The 22,588-nt window shown below is 45.1% G+C and overlaps 1 protein-coding gene across 1 annotated transcript in view; it reads left to right on the top strand.

Moving 5' to 3' along the window:
- The first annotated feature begins 3,220 nt into the window (after nt 1-3,220).
- pias1b (protein inhibitor of activated STAT, 1b) overlaps nt 3,221-22,588 on the top strand; it is a 37,677-nt gene continuing 18,309 nt past the window's right edge. The window contains exons 1-6 of the mRNA XM_036961353.1: nt 3,221-3,321; nt 6,021-6,438; nt 6,661-6,745; nt 8,233-8,280; nt 8,845-8,935; nt 14,090-14,224. Coding sequence (XP_036817248.1) covers nt 3,298-3,321; nt 6,021-6,438; nt 6,661-6,745; nt 8,233-8,280; nt 8,845-8,935; nt 14,090-14,224 — 801 coding nt within the window. The 5' untranslated portion in view covers nt 3,221-3,297. The remainder of the gene's footprint in view (nt 3,322-6,020; nt 6,439-6,660; nt 6,746-8,232; nt 8,281-8,844; nt 8,936-14,089; nt 14,225-22,588) is intronic.

Here is a 22,588-nt window from a genome sequence, read left to right on the forward strand (position 1 = left end):
GGAGGTGTGATGGTTTGGGGGTACTTTGCTGTTGACACTGTCAGTGATTTATTTAGAATTCAAGGGACACTTAACCAGCATGGCTACCACAGCATTCTGCAGCAATACTCCATCCCATCTGGTTTGCGCTTAGTGGGACTATCATTTGTTTTTCAACAGGACAATGACCCAACACACCTCCAGGCTGTGTAAGGGCTATTTGACCAAGAAGGAGAGTGATGGAGTGCTGCATCAGATGACCTGACCTCCACAATAACCCGACCTCAACCCAATTGAGATGGTTTGGGATGAATTGGACCGCAGAGTGAGCCGACAAGTGCTCAGCATATATGGGATATACTCCTTCTAGACTGTCGGAAAAGCATTCCAGGTGAAGCTGGTTGAGAGAATGCCAAGAGTGTGCAAATCTGTCATCAAGGCAAAGGGTGGCTACATTGAAGAATCTCTAATGTAAAATAAATGTTGATTTGTTTAACACGTTTTGGTTAATACATGATTCCATATGTGTTATGTCATAGTTTTGATGTCTTCACTATTATTCTACAATGTAGAAAGTAGTAAAAAAAAATAAAGAAAATCCCTTGAAGAAGTAGGTGTTTCCAAACTTTTGACTGGTTCTGTATATATTTGGTGGCAAAAGTGCATTGAATAATATGTGTCCTGTGATAGTTTTGTTATTTCAATGTTGCTATTTAAGTGCTATAATCTTAATGTAAGTAGTTTGTTTGATTTCATTTCTCAATGTTGTCAACTAATTACCATTGTTCGCTCTCTGCTAATCAGCAACTTTGTATATGTAATTCACTTTAAAGTAGCACCCTAAATTATTTATATGTGTATTAAAATCTGTGGTTTGGGATTCATTTGTTGCTATTTTTGTAAAACAATAACATTGCACAACATCATAGACAAAGCCTACTGATGAGAATTACTCTAATGCACTGGTAATAGTGGGTATATAGAATGTCATAGTGGTGGCAGACTGTTAATAGTGGGGCTATAGCTTGTCGTAGTGGTGACAGACTGTTAATAGTGGGTATATAGAATGTCATAGTGGTGACAGACTGTTAATAGTGGGTATATAGAATGTCATAGTGGTGACAGACTGTTAATAGTGGGTATATAGAATGTCATAGTGGTGACAGACTGTTAATAGTGGGTATATAGAATGTCATAGTGGTGACAGACTGTTAATAGTGGGGCTATAGCTTGTCGTAGTGGTGACAGACTGTTAATAGTGGGTATATAGAATGTCATAGTGGTGACAGACTGTTAATAGTGGGTATATAGAATGTCATAGTGGTGACAGACTGTTAATAGTGGGTATATAGCTTGTCATAGTGGTGGCAGAATGTTAATAGTGGGTATATAGAATGTCATAGTGGTGACAGACTGTTAATAGTGGGTATATAGAATGTCATAGTGGTGACAGACTGTTAATAGTGGGTATATAGAATGTCATAGTGGTGACAGACTGTTAATAGTGGGTATATAGAATGTCATAGTGGTGACAGACTGTTAATAGTGGGTATATAAAATGTCATAGTGGTGACAGACTGTTAATAGTGGGTATATAGAATGTCATAGTGGTGACAGACTGTTAATAGTGGGTATATAGAATGTCATAGTGGTGACAAACTGTTAATAGTGGGGCTATAGCTTGTCATAGTGGTGGCAGAATGTTAATAGTGGGTATATAGAATGTCATAGTGGTGACAGACTGTTAATAGTGGGTATATAGAATGTCATAGTGGTGACAGACTGTTAATAGTGGGTATATAGAATGTCATAGTGGTGACAGACTGTTAATAGTGGGTATATAGAATGTCATAGTGGTGACAGACTGTTAATAGAGGGGCTATAGCTTGTCATAGTGGTTTTTATTTTATTTATTTTTTATTTCACCTTTATTTAACCAGGTAGGCTAGTTGAGAACAGGTTCTCATTTTCAACTGTGACCTGGCCAAGATAAAGCAAAGCAGTGCGACACATACAACAACACAGAGTTACACATGGAGTAAAACAAACATACAGTCAATAATACAGTTGAAGAAAGTCTATATACAGTGTGTGCAAATGAGGTAAGATAAGGGAGGCAATAAATAGGCCATGGTGGCGAAGTAATTACAATGTAGCAATTAAACACTAGATGGTAGATGTGCAGAAGATGAATGTGCAAGTAGAGATACTGGGGTGCAAAGGAGCAAGATAAATAAATAAATACAGTATGGGGATGAGGTAGTTGGATGGGCTATTTACAGATGGGCTATGTACAGGTGCAGTGATCTGTGAGCTGCTCTGACAGCTGGTCCTTAAAGCTAGTGAGGGAGGCAAGAGTCTCCAGCTTCAGTGATTTCTGCAGTTTGTTCCAGTCATTGGCAGCAGAGAACTGGAAGGAAAGGCAGCCAAAGGAGGAATTGGCTTTGGGGGTGACCAGTGAGATACACCTGCTGGAGCGCGTGCTACGGGTGGGTACTGCTATGGTGACCAGTGAGCTGAGATAAGGCGGGGCTTTACCTAGCAAAGGCTTGTAGATTACCTGGAGCAAGTGGGTTGGGCAACGAGTATGAAGCGAGGGCCAGCCAACGAGAGAGTACAGGTCGCAGTGATGGGTAGTACATGGGGCATTGGTGACAAACGGATGGCACTGTGATAGACTGCATCCAATTTATTGAGTAGAGTGTTGGAGGCTATTTTGTAAATGACATCGCCGAAGTCGAGGATCGATAGTAGGGTCAGTTTTACGAAGGTATGTTTGATTCTAGATTTAATTTTGGATTGGAGATGTTTAATGTGAGTCTGGAAGGAGAGTTTACAGTCTAACCAGACACCTAGGTATTGATAGTTGTCCACATATTCTAAGTCATAGTGATGCTGGATGGGCGGGCGGGTGCGGGCAGCGACAAAGCCTACTGATGAGAATTACTCTAATGCACTGGTAATAGCGGGGCTATAGCTTGTCATAGTGGTGGCAGACTGTTAATAGTGGGTATATAGACAGACAGATATAGACAGACTGGTGATTTTATCCTCAAATGTAACTTTTTACACACTTGTAACCTAATGCGTTTCTTCATCATTTGAAATTAAGTCGCAAATATTGTATAATGGTTGTAAGGGATGTATTTAAATATAAAGTCAATGGATTTATGTAGTGCGAGATTGCCATCTACAGGTCAATTGTGAGAGCAATTTAAATAGTAGAGTCAAGGTATCAAAACAACTATTGAGATTCACTCTGCGGACTAGTCTGCCTCCTAGTCTCCTCGCTTTCACGCCTGCGCTCAGAGTTACAAGATGGCGGAGAGTGCGGAACTGAAGGTAAAGCGTAGGCCAAAATTACATTTGACAAAAAAAGGCTGTATTTTGTTTTTAAGTAATACCCGTGGGTTACATGTAGTTGGAATCTTCTTTATTTGATGTATTTACTTTATTAGCCATTGGTTATGTTTTTCATTTTTGTAGAAAACTCAGTGGAAGTCGTAGGTAGCATTGTTATTGTTAGCTAGCTACGATTGAGTCTTGCCTGCCTCGCAGCTTGATGCTAGCGAATTACAGTAGTAAACTAGCTAGCTAACTAGTTGTTGTGTGGTTAGCTTACCAATTTCGCCAGTTAATATTTCATATAAATGTGTAATACATTGCCAGAACCTTGTTATACCAGCCAGAACTGCATATGTTTTTCCCGCCAGTCAGCATTTTCCAACCAAACCAAGGAGCCATTGCTCGGCCCCAATGTAAGGTTAGCTAATAAGCTAGCTCTGTAGCATTGGTCCTGGACCAGACGGCCTTAAAGCATGTGTAGTTAGCTGATAACAGTTGAACGTGTCGACTTTTTAAGCAGTTTTGATAATCAGCTGATTTAGAATGACGATAGTGACGTCAAAGATTGGTCACTACAGGTGGGTGGTGGTTACCGTAGCTATGGCTACCACGGTTAGCCGTAGCTAACTGGAGTGGCTACCACGGTTAGCCGTAACTAGCTAACTGGTGTAGCTACCACGGTTAGCCGTATCTAGCTAACTGGTGTAGCTACCACGGTTAGCCGTAGCTAACTGGAGTGGCTATCACGGTTAGCCGTAGCTAACTGCAGTGGCTACCACGGTTAGCCGTAACTAGCTAACTGGTGTAGCTACCACGGTTAGCCGTATCTAGCTAACTGGTGTAGCTACCACGGTTAGCCGTAGCTAACTGGAGTGGCTATCACGGTTAGCCGTAGCTAACTGGAGTGGCTACCACGGTTAGCCGTAGCTAACTGGAGTGGCTATCACGGTTAGCCGTAGCTAACTGGAGTGGCTATCACGGTTAGCCGTAGCTAACTGGAGTGGCTATCACGGTTAGCCGTGAAATATGAATTACGGAGTGACAATGGCAGAACTATTAGTAGGCCAGTCAATGTGTGATCAGAAGCACTCTCCATGCTTTTGCCTGTACAGTGAAACCAAATAACACAGAAGCGTCTGTACACCTGTAATGATTTGGTGTTTGTGAGTGATACTTTTTTCAAATTTGATTTAGCCTTTTATTTAACACGGATGCCGGTCAACACCAACCTATTTTAATGTAAAGCTATATACTTTGTAGGCTACCGCAGCACTTATTTTTCCATGTATTCACTTCACTTCCATGTCATTTAGAACATAATATTAGCATTCCTGAAACATTATTTTGTTGAAGTACAATTTGATCTCTGAGAAATTAAACTCATTGATTGCACCCAAATTGGCCATTTTAATTTATAGGATTCATATAATCTTCAATAAATATAGTACATAACATCTGATTTTGGACCATAATTCTTCCTAACAATGAGTAAGACATGAGGAATCAAATAAAATTATCAATAGCCACCCACAGACCCCGGCACACCCCAACCCAACCAACCAGTAGACAGTATCAGTTTTCCATGACTGACAGGCAGGTAGCCTAGTGGTAGGAGCGTTGGGCCAGTAACTGAAAGGTTGCTAGATCAAATCTGTCCTTCTGCCCCTGAACCAGGCAGTTACCCGGTAGGCTGTCATAGTAAATAAGAATTTGTTCTTAATGTTCTTAACTGACTATCCTAGTTAAATAAACTGTATTATGGAACTGTTGCTAAGAGTATTGCTCCTTCATCCTCTGTAATGTAATTCCCTTTGAGTCTGGTGATGATTTTCTTCCCCTGTTCAGAGAAATTGGCCATTTATTTCATTCTTTATGGGTAAATGACTGTGAAAGTACCATGTTTTGCCAACTACATGCCTCTGTTCCTGTTACTGTGGCAACCACACCTTTTTATCAATTTTAATGTTCTCTTTGCAACTTTGGGTAGAATAGCTCATGATAACAATAACTTGGATGTTAATTACTATATTTAATGAAGATTATCCTATAAATGAAGATGGCCAATTTGAGTGCAAATTGTCTCTCTGGAATGCTAATCTGTTTCTAACTACATAAAGGATTTCAGAACAATCTGAGATGGTCGGTGTCAAATCTCTTTCCGGTTGCTTTTTGAGTGAATGCTATTTTGTCTAGTGAAGGCTAGGTTCCGGTTGTAATTTGTGTAGAAGAGAGACCCTTGCCCTCAGATCACCACCGAATAAATCTATCCATGAAGCATCTTAGTGTAGGAGTGCTGCTTGAGACAAGACTGTAGACTCCTATGGTGTCTAGAGCCTGCCAGCCTAGAGACAAGACCATAGACTCCTGTGGTGTCTAGAGCCTGCCAGCCTTGAGACAAGACTGTAGACTCCTATGGTGTCTAGAGCCTGCCAGCCTAGAGACAAGACTGTAGACTCCTATGGTGTCTAGAGCCTGCCAGCCTAGCTGTCGCTGGTGAAATAAAACATACTTGCCACCACAACATAATTGACTATTTCAGAAGTTGTAAAATACCTGTTGATTGTCCCTTTACTCACACAAGTTGTGTTCCCCAAAATGTAGCTTTGCAGTGAGACAAAGCCAGAGTGTAATGCCAGCATGTTCTGTTGATCTGTCCTAATCCTGCAATAATACTTATCATTTCCTTCCTCCCAAAGCAAATGGTGATGAGCCTTCGTGTTTCAGAGCTACAAGTGTTACTAGGCTACGCAGGACGCAACAAACACGGCCGCAAACACGAACTGTTGACCAAAGCCCTGCACCTCCTTAAGGCCGGCTGCAGCCCCGCTGTCCAGATGAAGGTGAAGGAGCTGTACAGACGCCGCTTCCCCACCAAGATGGTGTCTCCGGTGGACATGGCCCTGCCCAGTGTCCACTCCACCCTGTCTGGAGGCCTCACGTCACTGGGGTTTGACAGCCACGGGTCCCCCTCGCCCCTCTCCCTGCTTGGGCCCAAACACGAGCTGGGCCTGCCCCACCTGCCCTCCTCCCTTCACCCCGTACACCCTGACGTCAAGCTGCAGAGACTGCCCTTTTATGACATGCTGGATGAGCTCATCAAACCCACCAGCCTGGGTGAGTAGTCTGGTGCATGTCTGTCTGTTAGGCCATCATTGGGTCGGCTTCTCATGTGATAGAATTCAACAGTGTGCAGGTATCTTTCTTTAATCAATTTACCGTTTGTACTCTGCACCTGCAATTAAGTGGATGGACTAAATGTGCTTCCATGTCATTGTCTGTCTTGGTATGGTGAGTTGGCTGAGTCTTCATCCTCTCTCTGTGTGCTTTTGTCCCCAGCCTCAGACAACAGTCAGCGGTTTCAGGAGACGTGTTATGCCTTTGCACTGACACCTCAGCAGGTCCAGCAGATCAGCAGCTCCATGTAAGACTGGGGGAGGGGAATATGGGGGAGGGGGTGATTAGAGGATGGGTGAGGGGTGATTTATTTTATTTATTTAACTAGGCATGTCAGTTAAGAACAAATTCTTATTTTCAATGACGGCCTAGGAACAGTGGGTTAACTGCCTTGTTCAGGGGCAGAACGACAGATTTTTACCTTGTCAGCTCGGGATTCTATCTAGAAACCTTTGAGTTACTAGTCCAACGCTCTAACCACTAGGCTACCTGCTGGTTACTGGTCCAACGCTCTAACCACTAGGCTACCTGCTGGTTACTGGTCCAACGCTCTAACCACTAGGCTACCTGCTGGTTACTGGTCCAACGCTCTAACCACTAGGCTACCTGCCGTTAGAGGATGTGGGGTTGTTAGAGGATGGGGAGGGGGGGGTTAGAGGATGGTTAGGGGGGGTTAGAGGATGGGGAGGGGGGGTTAGAGAATGGGGGAGAGGGTTGTTAGAGGATGGGGATGGGGGTGGTTTGGGGATGGCGGAGGGGGGTGGTTAGGGGATGGGGGGAGGTTAGAGGATAGGGGGTTAGGGGATGGGGGAGGGGTTAGGGGATGGGGGGGAGGTTAGAGGATGGGGGAGAGTTAGAGGATTGGGGGGGTTAGAGGATGGGGGGCTTAGAGGATGGGGACATGAAGGAGAGTGGAAGGGATTAGGGGAAGGTGAGGAGAGAATAGGAGAGGGGACGGGAGGGGAGGAAAGGGAAAGAGAGTTGAGTGGAAGGGGGGGGGTGCGGGAGGAGAGATAATAGGAGAGTGGAGGGTGGTGGGGAGAATAGGGGAGTGGAAGGGGGAGGGGAGTGGAGAATAGTTTGAGGATTGGGGAGGGGGGGTTAGAGGATAGGGGACAGGAAGGAGAGGGGAGGAGTGGGGACCGGGAGGAAAGGGAAAGAGAGTTGAGGGGGGGGCGGGAGGAGAGAGAATAGGAGGGGGGAAGGGAGTGGCGGGGAGAATGGGGGAGGGGGAGAGAATAAGAGAGTGGGGGAGGGGGAAAGGAGAACTAAGGACTGACCGCTGTACATGATGCCCCTATCTAAAGCAATAAAACACACAGAACCACAGAGCGTGTCTGTCTTTACAGTATCTCCCTCAGATAAGGATGTGACTGGTTTCAATTCATACTCGCACTAGGAGTTATTCTCCTTATGAAAAATAACATAGACATGGAAGAAATACAGTTTATAAACTACAAGTCGATTGGATAATGCATGTTCTATTTGGAAGTCATGTTTATTTTTCTCACTTTGCTGGACTTCTCACCTAACTCTACCTGTCTGTCTGTCTGTCTGTCTGGCTCTGCCTGTCTGTCTCTGCCTGTCTGTCTCTGTCTGTCTGTCTCTGTCTGTCTGTCTCTGTCTGCTTGTCTGTCTCTGTCTGTCTGTCTGCCTGTCTGTCTCTGTCTGTCTCTGCCTGTCTGTCTGTCTCTCTGCCTGCCTGTCTGTCTGTCTGTCTGTCTCTGTCTACAGGGATATCTCTGGGACCAAGTGTGACTTTGCGGTCCAGGTTCAGTTAAGGTAAGGCTCCTTTGGTGTTCTAGCCTGTTCTTTATTTCACCTCTGTTCACTGTAGGGCTCGTGTTCACAGTAGGCCTCGTGTTCACAGTAGGCCTCGTGTTCACAGTAGACCTCGTGTTCACAGTAGACCTCGTGTTCACTGTAGGACTCGTGTTCACTGTAGGACTCGTGTTCACTGTAGGACTCGTGTTCACAGTAGGACTCGTGTTCACAGTAGGACTCGTGTTCACAGTAGGACTCGTGTTCACAGTAGGACTCGTGTTCACAGTAGGACTCGTGTTCACTGTAGGACTCGTGTTCACTGTAGGACTCGTGTTCACTGTAGGACTCGTGTTCACTGTAGCACTCGTGTTCACTGTAGGACTCGTGTTCACAGTAGGACTCGTGTTCACTAAGTAAAATTGAGACATGCCTGCACTAATAAGCGGCTTCATGAGATGACTGACTACTGACTGACTACTGACTGACTACTGTGTATTCCTGGGTCTGTCATCTGAATTGGTTATGGGATGTGTCATATTGTTCTGTTCTATTAGTTATTGATCTCTGTATTTTCTGTCCCAGGTTTTGTTTATCAGAGACGAGTTGTACCCAGGAGGATCATTTCCCGTCCAACCTGTGTGTTAAAGTCAACAGCAAGCCCTGCAACCTCCCGGTGAGTCTGTCTGACAGCCAACCGCTAAGTACTACTCATTAAGCCGGTGTTTCCTATCCTGGTCCTGGGGACCTAAAGGGCTGCGCGTTGTTGGGTTTGATTTCACTCATCAGCTCCTCATCAAGCCGTTAGTTGAATCAACCCTTTAGGTTCCCTAGGACCAGGATAGGAAACGCTGCATTAAGAAATACTCTAGGAAAATGTACTAATATAATATACAGGGCATGTGGAAAGTTTTCAGACCTCTTCAATTTTTCCACATTTTATTACGTTACGGCCTTATTTCCCCCCCCCTCATACTTTTTAGAATAAGGCTGTAACTAGAGGTCTACCAACTATGATTTTTCAACGCCCACACCGATTATTGGAGGACCAAAAAAGACGATGCCGATTGGGTGATTGTTCCTGTCTCTGTGTTTGTTTGCACCAGATAGGCTGTTTAGGTTTTTTCACGGTTATTGTTTTTGTATACTGTTCGTGTTTTCATCTTTATTAAAGATGTATACAAGTAACCACGCTGCATTTTGGTCCGCCTCTCCTTCAACTCAAGAAAACCGTTACACTAGGACCATGCCTCAGGACTACCTGACATGATGACTCCTTGCTGTCCCCAGTCCACCTGGTCATGCTGCTGCTCCAGTTTCAACTGTTCTGCCTGCGGCTATGTAACCCTGACCTGTTCAGCGGACATTCTACTTTGTCCCGGACTTGCTGTTTTCGACTCTCTCTCTACCGCACCTGCTGTCTCTACCTCTGAATGATCGGCTATGAAAAGCCAACTGACACTACTGAGGTGCGGACCTATTGCACCCTCTACAACCATGAGCCAGAAGATGACTGGCCACCCCTCAGAGCCTGGTTCCTGCCTTTCTAGGGAGTTTTTCCTAGCCACCGTGCTTCTACATCTGCATTGCTTGCTGTTTGGGGTTTTAGGCTGGGTTTCTGTACAGCACTTTGAGATATCAGCTGATGTAAAAAGGGCTTTATAAATACATTTGATTGATTGATTAATCGGCCAATTTTTATTTGATTTATTTGTAATAACGACAATTACAACAATACTGAATGAACACTTATTTTAAAACCTGAACCTATAGGGGAGGGTCTGGGTGGGCATCTGTCCGCGGTGGCGGCTCTGGCGCTGGACGTGGACCCCACTCCATGACAGTTTTAATCCCCCTCCTAAACGTCCCTAAATAGGTTACCCACCACAATGATAACATGGGACAGAGGGACAGCTCGGGACAGAGGTAACTCGGGACAGATGGGTAGCTCAGCCCTGAGAGGAAGCTCAGCACTGAGAAGAAGCTCAGCACTGAGAGGAAGCTCAGGCAGGTGGTTGGATCCGGCAGATCCTGGCTGGCTGGCGGTTCTGGAAGATCCTGGCTGACTGGCGGATCCGGAAGATCCTGGCTGACTGGCGGATCCGGAAGATCCTGGCTGACTGGCGGATCTGGAAGAGTCTGGTCGACTGGCAGATCTAGAAGAGTCTGGTCGACTGGCAGATCTAGAAGAGTCTGGTCGACTGGCAGATCTAGAAGAGTCTGGTCGTCTGGCAGATCTGGAAGAGTCTGGTCGTCTGGCAGATCTGGAAGAGTCTGGTCGACTGGCAGATCTGGAAGAGTCTGGTCGACTGGCAGATCTGGAAGAGTCTGGTCGACTGGCAGATCTGGAAGAGTCTGGTCGACTGGCAGATCTGGAAGAGTCTGGTCGACTGGCAGATCTGGAAGAGTCTGGTCGACTGGGTCGACTGGCAGATCTGGGAGAGTCTGGTCGACTGGCAGATCTAGAAGAGTCTGGTCGACTGGCAGATCTGGAAGAGTCTGGTCGACTGGCAGATCTGGGAGAGTCTGGTCGACTGGCAGATCTGGGAGAGTCTGGTCGACTGGCAGATCTGGGAGAGTCTGGTCGACTGGCAGATCTGGGAGAGTCTGGTCGACTGGCAGCTCTGGCTGCTCCATGCTGACTGGCTGCTCCATGATGACTGGCAGCTCTGGCTGCTCCATGCTGACTGGCTGCTCCATGCTGACTGGCAGCTCTGGCTGCTCCATGCTGACTGGCTGCTCTGGCTGCTCCATGCTGACTGGCTGCTCCATGCTGACTGGCTGCTCCATGCTGACTGGCTGCTCCATGCTGACTGGCGGCCCTGGCTGCTCCATGCTGACTGGCGGCCCTGGCTGCTCCATGCTGACTGGCGGCCCTGGCTGCTCCATGCTGACTGGCGGCCCTGGCTGCTCCATGCTGACTGGCGGCCCTGGCTGCTCCATGCTAACTGGCAGCTCTGGCGGCTCCTTGCAGACTGGCAGCTCTGGCGGCTCCTTGCAGACTGGCAGCTTTGGCGGCATCCTGCAGACAGGCAGCTCTGGCGGCTCCTTGCAGACTGGCAGCTCCTTGCAGACTGGCAGCTCTATGCAGACTGGCAGCTCCTTGCAGACTGGCAGCTCCTTGCAGACTGGCAGCTCTATGCTAACTGGCAGCTCTATGCTAACTGGCAGCTCTATGCTAACTGGCAGCTCTATGCTAACTGGCAGCTCTATGCTAACTGGCAGCTCTATGCTAACTGGCAGCTCTATGCTAACTGGCAGCTCTATGCTAACTGGCAGTTCTGAACAGGCGGGAGACTCCGGCAACGCTGTAGAGGCAGAAAGCTCTGACAGCGCTAAACCGGCGGGAGACTCCAACAGCGCTGAAGAGGAGGAAGGCTCTGGCAGCGCTGAACAGGTGAGAGACTCCGACAGCGCTGGAGAGGAGGAAGGCTCCGACAGCGCTAAACAGGCGAGGCGCACTGTAGGCCTGATGCGTGGTGCTGGCACTGGTGGTACTGGGCCGAGGACACGCACAGGAAGCCTGGTGCGGGGAGCTGCTACCGGAGGGCTGGGGTGTGGAGGTGGTACTGGAAAAACCGGACCGTGCAGGCGCACTGGAGCTCTTGAGCACCGAGCCTGCCCAACCTTACCTGGTTGAATGCTCACGGTCGCCCTGCCAGTGCGGCGAGGTGGAATAGCCCGCACTGGACTATGCAGGCGAACCGGAGAAACCGAGCGCAAGGCTGGTGCCATGTAAACCGGCCCAAGGAGACGCACTGGGGACCAGCTGCGTAGAGCCGGCTTCATGGCATTAGGCTCGACGCTCAATCTAGCCCGGCCGACACGCGGAGCTGGAATATACCGCACCGGGCTATGCACCCGCACTGGAGACACCGTGCGCACCACTGCATAACACGGTGCCTGTCCGGTCTCTCTAGCCCCCCGGTAAGCACAGGGAGTCTGCCCAGGTCTCCTACCTGGCGTAGCCATACTCCCTGTTAGCCCCCCCCCAAGAAATTTTTGGGGCTGCTTCTCAGGCTTCCATCCGCTACGTCGTGCTGCCTCCTCATATCTGCGCCTCTCCGCTTTCGCCGCCTCCAGTTCTTCTTTGGGGCGGCGATATTCTCCTGGCTGAGCCCAGGGTCCTCTTCCTTCTAATTCGTCCTCCCATGTCCATACCTCCTCTTTGGGCTGCTCCTTTGGGCGGCTACACTCCCCTGGTTTAGCCCAGGGTCCTCTCCCGTCGAGGATTTCCTCCCATGTCCAGAAATCCTTATCGCGCATCTCCTCGCGCTGCTCCTGCCTGTTGACACGCTGCTTGGTCCTTTTGTGTTGGGTGATTCTGTAACGGTTTTCTATATGTGAAGGAGAGTCGGACCAAAATGCAGCGTGTCGATTGCGATTCATGTTTAATGAAAAAACGTAAAACACGAATCAGTACAAAAACAATAAACGTAACGAAAACCTAAACAGTCTATCTGGTGAAAACACATAGACAGGAACAATCACCCACAAACACACAGTGAAACCCAGGCTACCTAAATATGGTTCCCAATCAGAGACAATGACGAACACCTGCCTCTGACTGAGAACCATATCAGGCTGAACATAGAAATAGACAAACAAGACATGAAACATAGAATGCCCACTCAGATCACACCCTGACCAATCAAAACATAGAAAATACAAAGTAAACTATGGTCAGGGCGTGACACTATACCATTTGTATTTCATTAACCTTTGACTATTGGATGTTCTTATAGGCACTTTAGTATTGCCAGTGTAACACTAGCTTCCGTCTCTCTCCTCGCTCCTCCCTGGGCTCGAACAAGCAACACAACAGCCACCATCGAAGCAGCGTTAACCATGCAGAGCAAGGGAAACTACCACTCCAAGGCTCAGAGCGAGTGACGTTTGAAATGCTATTAGCGCGCGCTAACTAGCTAGCCATTTCACTTCGGTTACACCAGCCTCATCTCGGGAGTTGATAGGCTTGAAGTCATAAACAGCGCAATGCTTGACGCACGACGAAGATCTGCTGGCAAAACGCGCGGAAGTGCTGTTTGAATGAATGTTTACGCGCCTGCTTCTGCCTACCACCGCTCAGTCAGATACTTAGATACTTCTATGCTTGTATGCTCAGTAAGATTATATGCAACGCAGGACACGCGAGATAATATCTAGTAATATCATCAACCATGTGTAGTTAACTAGTGATTATGATTGATTGTTTTATATAAGATAAGTTTAATGCTAGCAACTTACCTTGGCTTACTGCATTCGCGTAACAGGCAGTCTCCTTGTGGGGTGCAACGAGAGAGAGGCAGGTCGTTATTGCGTTGGACTAGTTAACTGTAAGGTTGCAAGATTGGATCCCCCGAGCTGACAAGGTGAAAACCTGTCGTTCTGCCCCTGAACAAGGCAGTTAACCCACCCACTAGGCCGTCATTGAAAATAAGAATGTTCTTAACTGACTTGCCAAGTTAAATAAAGATTAAATAAAGGTGTAAAAAATAAATAAAAAAATGGTGTCCAAAAATACAGATTTCTGATTGTTATGAAAACTTGAAATTGGCCCTAATTAATCGGCCATTCCGATTAATCGGTCAACCTCTAGCTGTAACGTAACAAAATGTGGGACAAGTCAATGGGTCTGAATACTTTCTGAATGCTCTGTATAATATCACTGTTATAACTACAGACGCTGTTATCCAAAGGGTTTTACAGTACGTACATTTTTTTTGCATGTTTGTGATCCCTTCGCGGGAATTGAACCCACAACCTTGGAGTTGCTTGCGTCAACTTAAACCAACTGACGTTGACCCTGTTGTCTCTTCTTCCTCCTCAGGGCTACCTTCCTCCAACCAAAAACGGAGTGGAACCCAAACGGCCGAGTCGCCCCATCAACATCACGTCACTGGTCAGACTGTCCACCACAGTACCCAACACTATCGTGGTGTCGTGGACCTCAGAGATAGGCAGGGTAAGGAATCTATCATGGTGTCATGGACCTCAGAGATAGTGGTGTCATGGACCTCAGAGATAGGCAGGGTAAGGAATCTAATCGTGGTGTCATGGACCTCAGAGATAGGCAGGGTAAGGAATCTATCATGGTGTCATGGACCTCAGAGATAGTGGTGTCATGGACCTCAGAGATAGGCAGGGTAAGGAATCTAATCGTGGTGTCATGGACCTCAGAGATAGGCAGGGTAAGAAATCTATCATGGTGTCATGGACATCAGAGATAGTGGTGTCATGGACCTCAGAGATAGGCAGGGTAAGGAATCTAATCGTGGTGTCATGGACCTCAGAGATAGGCAGGGTAAGGAATCTATCGTGGTGTCATGGACCTCAGAGATAGGCAGGGTAAGGAATCTAATCGTGGTGTCATGGACCTCAGAGATAGGCAGGGTAAGGAATCTAATCGTGGTGTCATGGACCTCAGAGATAGGCAGGGTAAGGAATCTAATCGTGGTGTCATGGACCTCAGAGATAGGCAGGGTAAGGAATCTAATCGTGGTGTCATGGACCTCAGAGATAGGCAGGGTAAGGAATCTATCGTGGTGTCATGGACCTCAGAGATAGGCAGGGTATAAGGAATCTATCGTGGTGTCATGGACCTCAGAGATAGGCAGGGTATAAGGAATCTATCGTGGTGTCATGGATGGACAGGGTAATGAATGGAGGGTGATGTCATGGACATGCAGGGTAATGAATGGAGGGTGATGTCATGGATATGCAGGGTAATGAATGGAGGGTGATGTCATGGATATGCAGGGTAATGAATGGGGGGTGATGTCATGGACATGCAGGGTAATGAATGGGGGGTGATGTAATAGATAGGGGTGAGGGTGATGTAATGGAGGGTGATGTAATAGATTGACAGGGTAATGAAGGTTTTTTTGTAAAGTTCCCATAATTTTGGCTCCCTGAAGATGACTGGCTGATTGACTGACTGTTGAAGGAGAGCTGTGGCATGAGGACATGATAGGTTGTGTCGTAGGTATTTGCCACTGTGAAGGAGAGCTGTGGCATGAGAACATGATAGGTTGTGTTTTAGGTATTTGCCACTGTGAAGGAGAGCTGTGGCATGAGAACATGATAGGTTGTGTTGTAGGTATTTGCCACTGTGAAGGAGAGCTGTGGCATGAGAACATGATAGGTTGTGTTGTAGGTATTTGCCACTGTGAAGGAGAGCTGTGGCATGAGAACATGATAGGTTGTGTTGTAGGTATTTGCCACTGTGAAGGAGAGCTGTGGCATGAGAACATGATAGGTTGTGTTGTAGGTATTTGCCACTGTGAAGGAGAGCTGTGGCATGAGAACATGATAGGTTGTGTTGTAGGTATTTGCCACTGTGAAGGAGAGCTGTGGCATGAGAACATGATAGGTTGTGTTGTAGGTATTTGCCACTGTGAAGGAGAGCTGTGGCATGAGAACATGATAGGTTGTGTTGTAGGTATTTGCCACTGTGAAGGAGAGCTGTGGCATGAGAACATGATAGGTTGTGTTGTAGGTATTTGCCACTGTGAAGGAGAGCTGTGGCATGAGAACATGATAGGTTGTGTTGTAGGTATTTGCCACTGTGAATCCAAAGGCACATTTCCTGATTGCATGGATAAAAAATGTTCCATTTTATCCTATTAACCCTTCTACTACCAATATATTTTATGACCATGGAATACCAACTGTTAATTTGCAAAATATATATATATATATAAACAGTCTAGCTTTTTTCAATCCACATTAGTACTAAAACGCTGATTTACCATAATTCGATTTTTAGTATCATTTTGTTTTTAGAATTTTTAAGTAACTATAAATGATCATATTTCTGAAATAAAACCATCTGCCGTTTAAAAGGGTTGAACACCAAACTGTGAAATATACTTAGTGCTTTCAGAAAGTATTCATGACTTTTGTTGTTACAGCCTGAATTCAAAATCGCTTTTTGATCGTTTTTTTTCTCTGTCATCTACACACAATACCCTATAATGACAAACGTGTTTTTAGAGCATTTTGCAAATTTATTGAATTTACAAACATATCTAATTTACGTAAGTATTCACACCCCTGAGTCAGTACTTTGTAGAAGCACCTTTGGCAGGGATTACAGCTTTGAGTCATCTTGGGTATGTCTGTATCAGCTCTGATTCGTCTTGGGTATGTCTGGATCAGCTATGAGTCCTTTTGGGTATGTCTGGATCAGCTATGAGTCGTCTTGGGTATGTCTGTATCAGCTCTGAGTCCTCTTGGGTATGTCTGGATCAGCTATGAGTCCTTTTGGGTATGTCTGGATCAGCTATGAGTCGTCTTGGGTATGTCTGTATCAGCTTTGAGTCATCTTGGGTATGTCTGTATCATCGTTGAGTCCTTTTGGGTATGTCTGTATCAGCTCTGAGTCGTCTTGGGTATGTCTGTATCAGCTTTGAGTCATCTTGGGTATGTCTGTATCATCGTTGAGTCATCTTGGGTATGTCTATCAGCTCTGAGTCGTCTTGGGTATGTCTGTATCAGCTCTGAGTCGTCTTGGGTATGTCTGTATCAGCTCTGAGTCGTCTTGGGTATGTCTGTATCAGCTTTGAGTCGTCTTGGGTATGTCTGTATCAGCTCTGAGTCGTCTTGGGTATGTCTGTATCAGCTTTGAGTCGTCTTGGGTATGTCTGTATCAGCTCTGAGTCGTCTTGGGTATGTCTGTATCAGCTCTGAGTCGTCTTGGGTATGTCTGTATCAGCTCTGAGTCGTCTTGGGTATGTCTGTATCAGCTCTGAGTCGTCTTGGGTATATCTGTATCAGCTTTGCACATCTGGATTTGGGGATTTTCTTCCATTATTTCTTGCAGATTTTTTCAAGGTCTGTTAAGTCAGTGGTGGTGAACAGCAATCTTAGCCTTTCCACAGATTTCCAATGGGATTCAAGTCTGTGCTTTCGCTAGGCCACTCAAGGACTTTCCCATTCTTGTTTGAAGCCATTCCAGCATTGCTTTGGGTGTATGCTTGGGGTCATTGTCCTGTTGGAACGTAAATCTTCGCCCCCCAGTCTAAGGTTGTTTGCACTCTGAAGCAGGTTCTCATCAAGAATTTGCTTCTGTCTCTAATCATTGTTCCCTCTATCCTTACCAGTCTCCCAGTCCCCGCTGCTGAAAAGCATCCCCATAGCATGATGCTGCCACCACCATGCTTCACAGTAGCGAGGGTGTTAGACGAGTGATGCCTGGTTTCCTCCAGACGTAGCTCTTTGCATTCAGGCCAAAGAGTTCAATTGAATGTCTCATCAGATCACAATCATTTGCCTTGTGCTGTGAGACTTTCACCTGCCTTTTTGTAAATTCCAGGTGTGCTGTCATGTGCCTTTTTCTCGGGAGTGGCTTCCGTCTGGCCATTCTCCCATAATGCCCAGATTGGTGAAATGCTGTAGAGACTGTTGTCCTTCTGGCAGGTTCTCCCATCTCAGCCAAGGGAATCTGGAGTTCTGTCAGAGTGGTCATTGGGTTCTCGGTCACCTCCCTGACCGAGGCCCTTCTTGCCCCGTTGCCCAGTTTGGTCAGACGACCAGCTCTAGGCAAGAGTCTGGGTAGTTCCATATTTGTTCTATTTCCCTATGATGAAGAGACCACGGTGCTCTTGGAAGCTTTCAACACTCTAGGAATAGTTTTATACCCTTTCCCAGATATATGCCTCATCATAATTCTATCTCGGAGCTGCATGGACAGTTCCTTGGACTTCATGGTATATACTGTAGTTTGTGCTCTGACATGCGCTGTCAACTCTGGGACTTTATATAGACAGGTGTGTTTCTTTCTAAATAATGTCCAAACAATTGACTTGGCCACAGGTGGACTTCAATCAAGTTGTAGTGACATCTCTAGGATGATCAAAGGAAATTGGATGCACCTGAGCTCAATTTGGAGTGTCACAGCAAAGGGGTGTGACTACTTACAGTACCAGTCAAGTTTGGACGCACCTACTCATTCCAGTGTTTTTCTTTATTTTTACTATTTTCTACATTGTAGAATAATACTGATGACATCAAAACTATGAAATAACACATATGGAAACATGTAGTAACCAAATAAGTGTTGAACAAATCAAAATGTATTTTATATTTGAGATTCTTCAAAGTAGCCTCCCTTTGCCTTGATGACATCTTTGCACACACTTGGTATTCTCTCAACCAGCTTCGCCTGGAATGCGTTTGGAGTTCCCACATATACTGAGCACTTGTTGGCTGTTTTTCCTTCACTCTGCGGTCCAACTCATCCTTAACCATCTCAATTGGGTTGAGGTCGGGTGATTGTGGAGGCCAGGTCATCTGATGCAGTACTCCATCACTCTCCTTCTTGGTCAAATAGCCCTTACACAGCCTGGAGGTGTGTTGGGTCATTGTCCTGTTGAAAAACAAATGATAAGTGTAAACCAGATGGGATGGCGTATCGCTGCAGAATGCTGTGGTTGCCATGCTGGTTAAGTGTGCCTTTAATTCTAATTCCACCGGTCTAATGTCCATTGCTCGTGTTTCTTGGCCCAAGCAAGTCTCTTCTTTTTATTGGTGTCCTTTACTAGTGGTTTCTTTGCAGCAATTCGACCATGAAGGTCTGATTCAAGCAGTCTCCTCTGAACAGTTGATGTTGAGATGTGTCTGTTACTTGAACCCTGTGAAGCATTTATTTGGGCTGTAATTTCTGACACTGGTAGCTCTAATGAACTTATCCTCTGCAGCAGAGGTAACTCTGGGTCTTTCTTTCCTGTGGCGGTCCTCATGAGAGCCAGTTTCATCACAGCGCTTGATGGTTTTTGCGTCTGCACTTAAAGAAACTTTAAAAGTTCTTGAAATGTTCCATATTGACTGACCTTCATGTCTTAAAGTAATGATGGACTGTCGTTTCTCTTTGCTTATTTGAGCAGTTCTTGCCATAATATGTACTTGGTCTTTTACCAAATAGGGCGATGTTCTGTATACCACCCTTACCTTATCACAGTACAACTGATTGGCTCAAATGCATTCAGAAGGAAAGAAATTCCACAAATTGACTTTTAAAAAGGCACACCTGTTAATTAGAATGCATTCCAGGTGACTACCTCGTGAAGCTGGTTGAGAAAATGCCAAGCGTGTGCAAAGCGGTCATCCAGGCAAGGGTGGCTTTTGAAGAATCTCAAATATACAATATATTTTGATTTGTTTACACTTTTTTGGTTACTACATGATTCCATATGTGTTATTTCATAGTTTTTAACGTCTTCATCAACTATTCTACAATGTAGAAAATAGTAAAAATAAAGAAAAACCCTGAGTAGGTGTGTCCAAACTGTGGACTGGTACTGTAAATGAGTAAATGTACTGTAAATTAGATTTCATTTAACATTTTCTATACTTTTGAAAACATTTCTAAAAACATGTTTTCACTTTGTTTTTATGGGCTATTGTGTGTAGATGGGTAAGACCTTATTTTTCTTTTTTTTAAGTCTGTTTATAATTCAGGCTATAACACAACAAAATGTGGAATAAGTTAGTGTGAATACTTTCTGTAATTTTATTGACAGTGTTTCATCCATTGATCCTGAAAGACAATGACCAAACGTATGGCTTAGTGTTTTTTATTCACGCCACAGCATTATCATGGCTGCTAGTGAAACAATGACCAAAGGTATGGCTTAGTTTTCTTTATTCACGCCACAGCATTATCATGGCTGCTAGTGAAACAATGACCAAAGGTATGGCTTAGTTTTCTTTATTCACGCCACAGCATTATCATGGCTGCTAATGAAACAATGACCAAAGGTATGGCTTAGTTTTCTTTATTCACGCCACAGCATTATCATGGCTGCTAATGAAACAATGACCAAAGGTATGGCTTAGTTTTCTTTATTCACGCCACAGCATTATCATGGCTGCTAGTGAAACAATGACCAAAGGTATGGCTTAGTTTTCTTTATTCACGCCACAGCATTATCATGGCTGCTAGTGAAACAATGACCAAAGGTATGGCTTAGTTTTCTTTATTCACGCCACAGCATTATCATGGCTGCTAATTAAACAATGACCAAACGTATGGCTTAGTTTTCTTTATTCACACCACAGCATTATCATGGCTGCTAGTGAAACAATGACCAAAGGTATGGCTTAGTTTTCTTTATTCAAGCCACAGCATTATCATGGCTGCTAATGAAACAATGACCAAAGGTATGGCTTAGTTTTCTTTATTCACACCACAGCATTATCATGGCTGCTAGTGAAACAATGACCAAAGGTATGGCTTAGTTTTCTTTATTCAAGCCACAGCATTATCATGGCTGCTAATGAAACAATGACCAAAGGTATGGCTTAGTTTTCTTTATTCAAGCCACAGCATTATCATGGCTGCTAGTGAAACAATGACCAAAGGTATGGCTTAGTTTTCTTTATTCACACCACAGCATTATCATGGCTGCTAGTGAAACAATGACCAAAGGTATGGCTTAGTTTTCTTTATTCACGCTACAGCATTATCATGGCTGCTAGTGAAACAATGACCAAATGTATGGCTTAGTTTTCTTTATTCACACCACAGCATTATCATGGCTGCTAGTGAAACAATGACCAAAGGTATGGCTTAGTTTTCTTTATTCACGCCACAGCATTATCATGGCTGCTAGTGAAACAATGACCAAATGTATGGCTTAGTTTTCTTTATTCACACCACAGCATTATCATGGCTGCTAGTGAAACAATGACCAAAGGTATGGCTTAGTTTTCTTTATTCAAGCCACAGCATCATCATGGCTGCTAGTGAAACAATGACCAAACGTATGGCTTAGTTTTCTTTATTCAAGCCACAGCATTATCATGGCTGCTAGTGAAACAATGACCAAAGGTATGGCTTAGTTTTCTTTATTCAAGCCACAGCATTATCATGGCTGCTAATGAAACAATGACCAAACGTATGGCTTAGTTTTCTTTATTCACGCCACAGCATTATCATGGCTGCTAGTGAAACAATGACCAAACATATGGCTTAGTTTTCTTTATTCACACCACAGCATTATCATGGCTGCTAGTGAAACAATGGGAGTGGGAGGGCCTATGGCAGGATGCTTCTACTCACAGTGGGGAATTGTGATGTCATTATGGGGTATTGTGATGTCATTATGGGGTATTGTGATGTCATTATGGGGTATTGTGTGCAGATTGATGAGGGAAATAAACAATTTAATATATTTTTGAATAAGGCTGTAACATAACAAAATGTGGAAAAAGTCAAAGGGTCTGAATACTTTCTGAATGCGCTGTATATCTAAATGGAAAATTATACAAATCTAAAAGTAACTTCTATTGCCAATATGTAAAACATTGCATCCTGCAGGTAGAAAATATCCTGATATTAAAAAATAAATATCCTATAAATCAGAGTGGCTACGCATGGCCAGTCTGCAATGAACATGAAACATTGTATCAACTATTAACTTGGTCTGGGCCAAAACTAGTGCTCATACATTATTGTATATATTTGCCACTGCTCAAGTAAAAATATCTTGGTCGACCAACAACCTTTCAATCAAACAATGGTCCAGTCAACTAAATGGGGTCAGTCCTAATGTGGGGTGGATCTGAGTTCTATATGGGGTTAGTGCTAATATGGGGTGGATCTGAGTTCTATATGGGGTCAGTGCTAATGTGGGGTGGATCTGAGTTCTATATGGGGTCAGTGCTAATGTGGGGTGGATCTGAGTTCTATATGGGGTCAGTCCTAATGTGGGGTGGATCTGAGTTCTATATGGGGTTAGTGCTAATGTGGGGTGGATCTGAGTTCTATATGGGGTCAGTCTTAATGTGGGGTGGATCTGAGTTCTATATGGGGTCAGTACTAATGTGGGGTGGATCTGAGTTCTATATGGGGTCAGTGCTAATGTGGGGTGGATCTGAGTTCTATATGGGGTCAGTCTTAATGTGGGGTGGATCTGAGTTCTATATGGGGTCAGTCCTAATGTGGGGTGGATCTGAGTTCTATATGGGGTCAGTCTTAATGTGGGGTGGATCTGAGTTCTATATGAGGTCAGTCTTAATGTGGGGTGGATCTGAGTTCTATATGGGGTCAGTGCTAATGTGGGGTGGATCTGAGTTATATATGGGGTCAGTGCTAATGTGGGGTGGATCTGAGTTCTATATGGGGTCAGTGCTAATGTGGGGTGGATCTGAGTTCTATATGGGGTCAGTCTTAATGTGGGGTGGATCTGAGTTCTATATGGGGTCAGTCTTAATGTGGGGTGGATCTGAGTTCTATATGGGGTCAGTGCTAATGTGGGGTGGATCTGAGTTATATATGGGGTCAGTGCTAATGTGGGGTGGATCTGAGTTATATATGGGGTCAGTG

This window comes from Oncorhynchus mykiss, chromosome 2, assembly GCF_013265735.2.
Source record: "Oncorhynchus mykiss isolate Arlee chromosome 2, USDA_OmykA_1.1, whole genome shotgun sequence".
Lineage (NCBI taxonomy): Eukaryota > Metazoa > Chordata > Actinopteri > Salmoniformes > Salmonidae > Oncorhynchus > Oncorhynchus mykiss.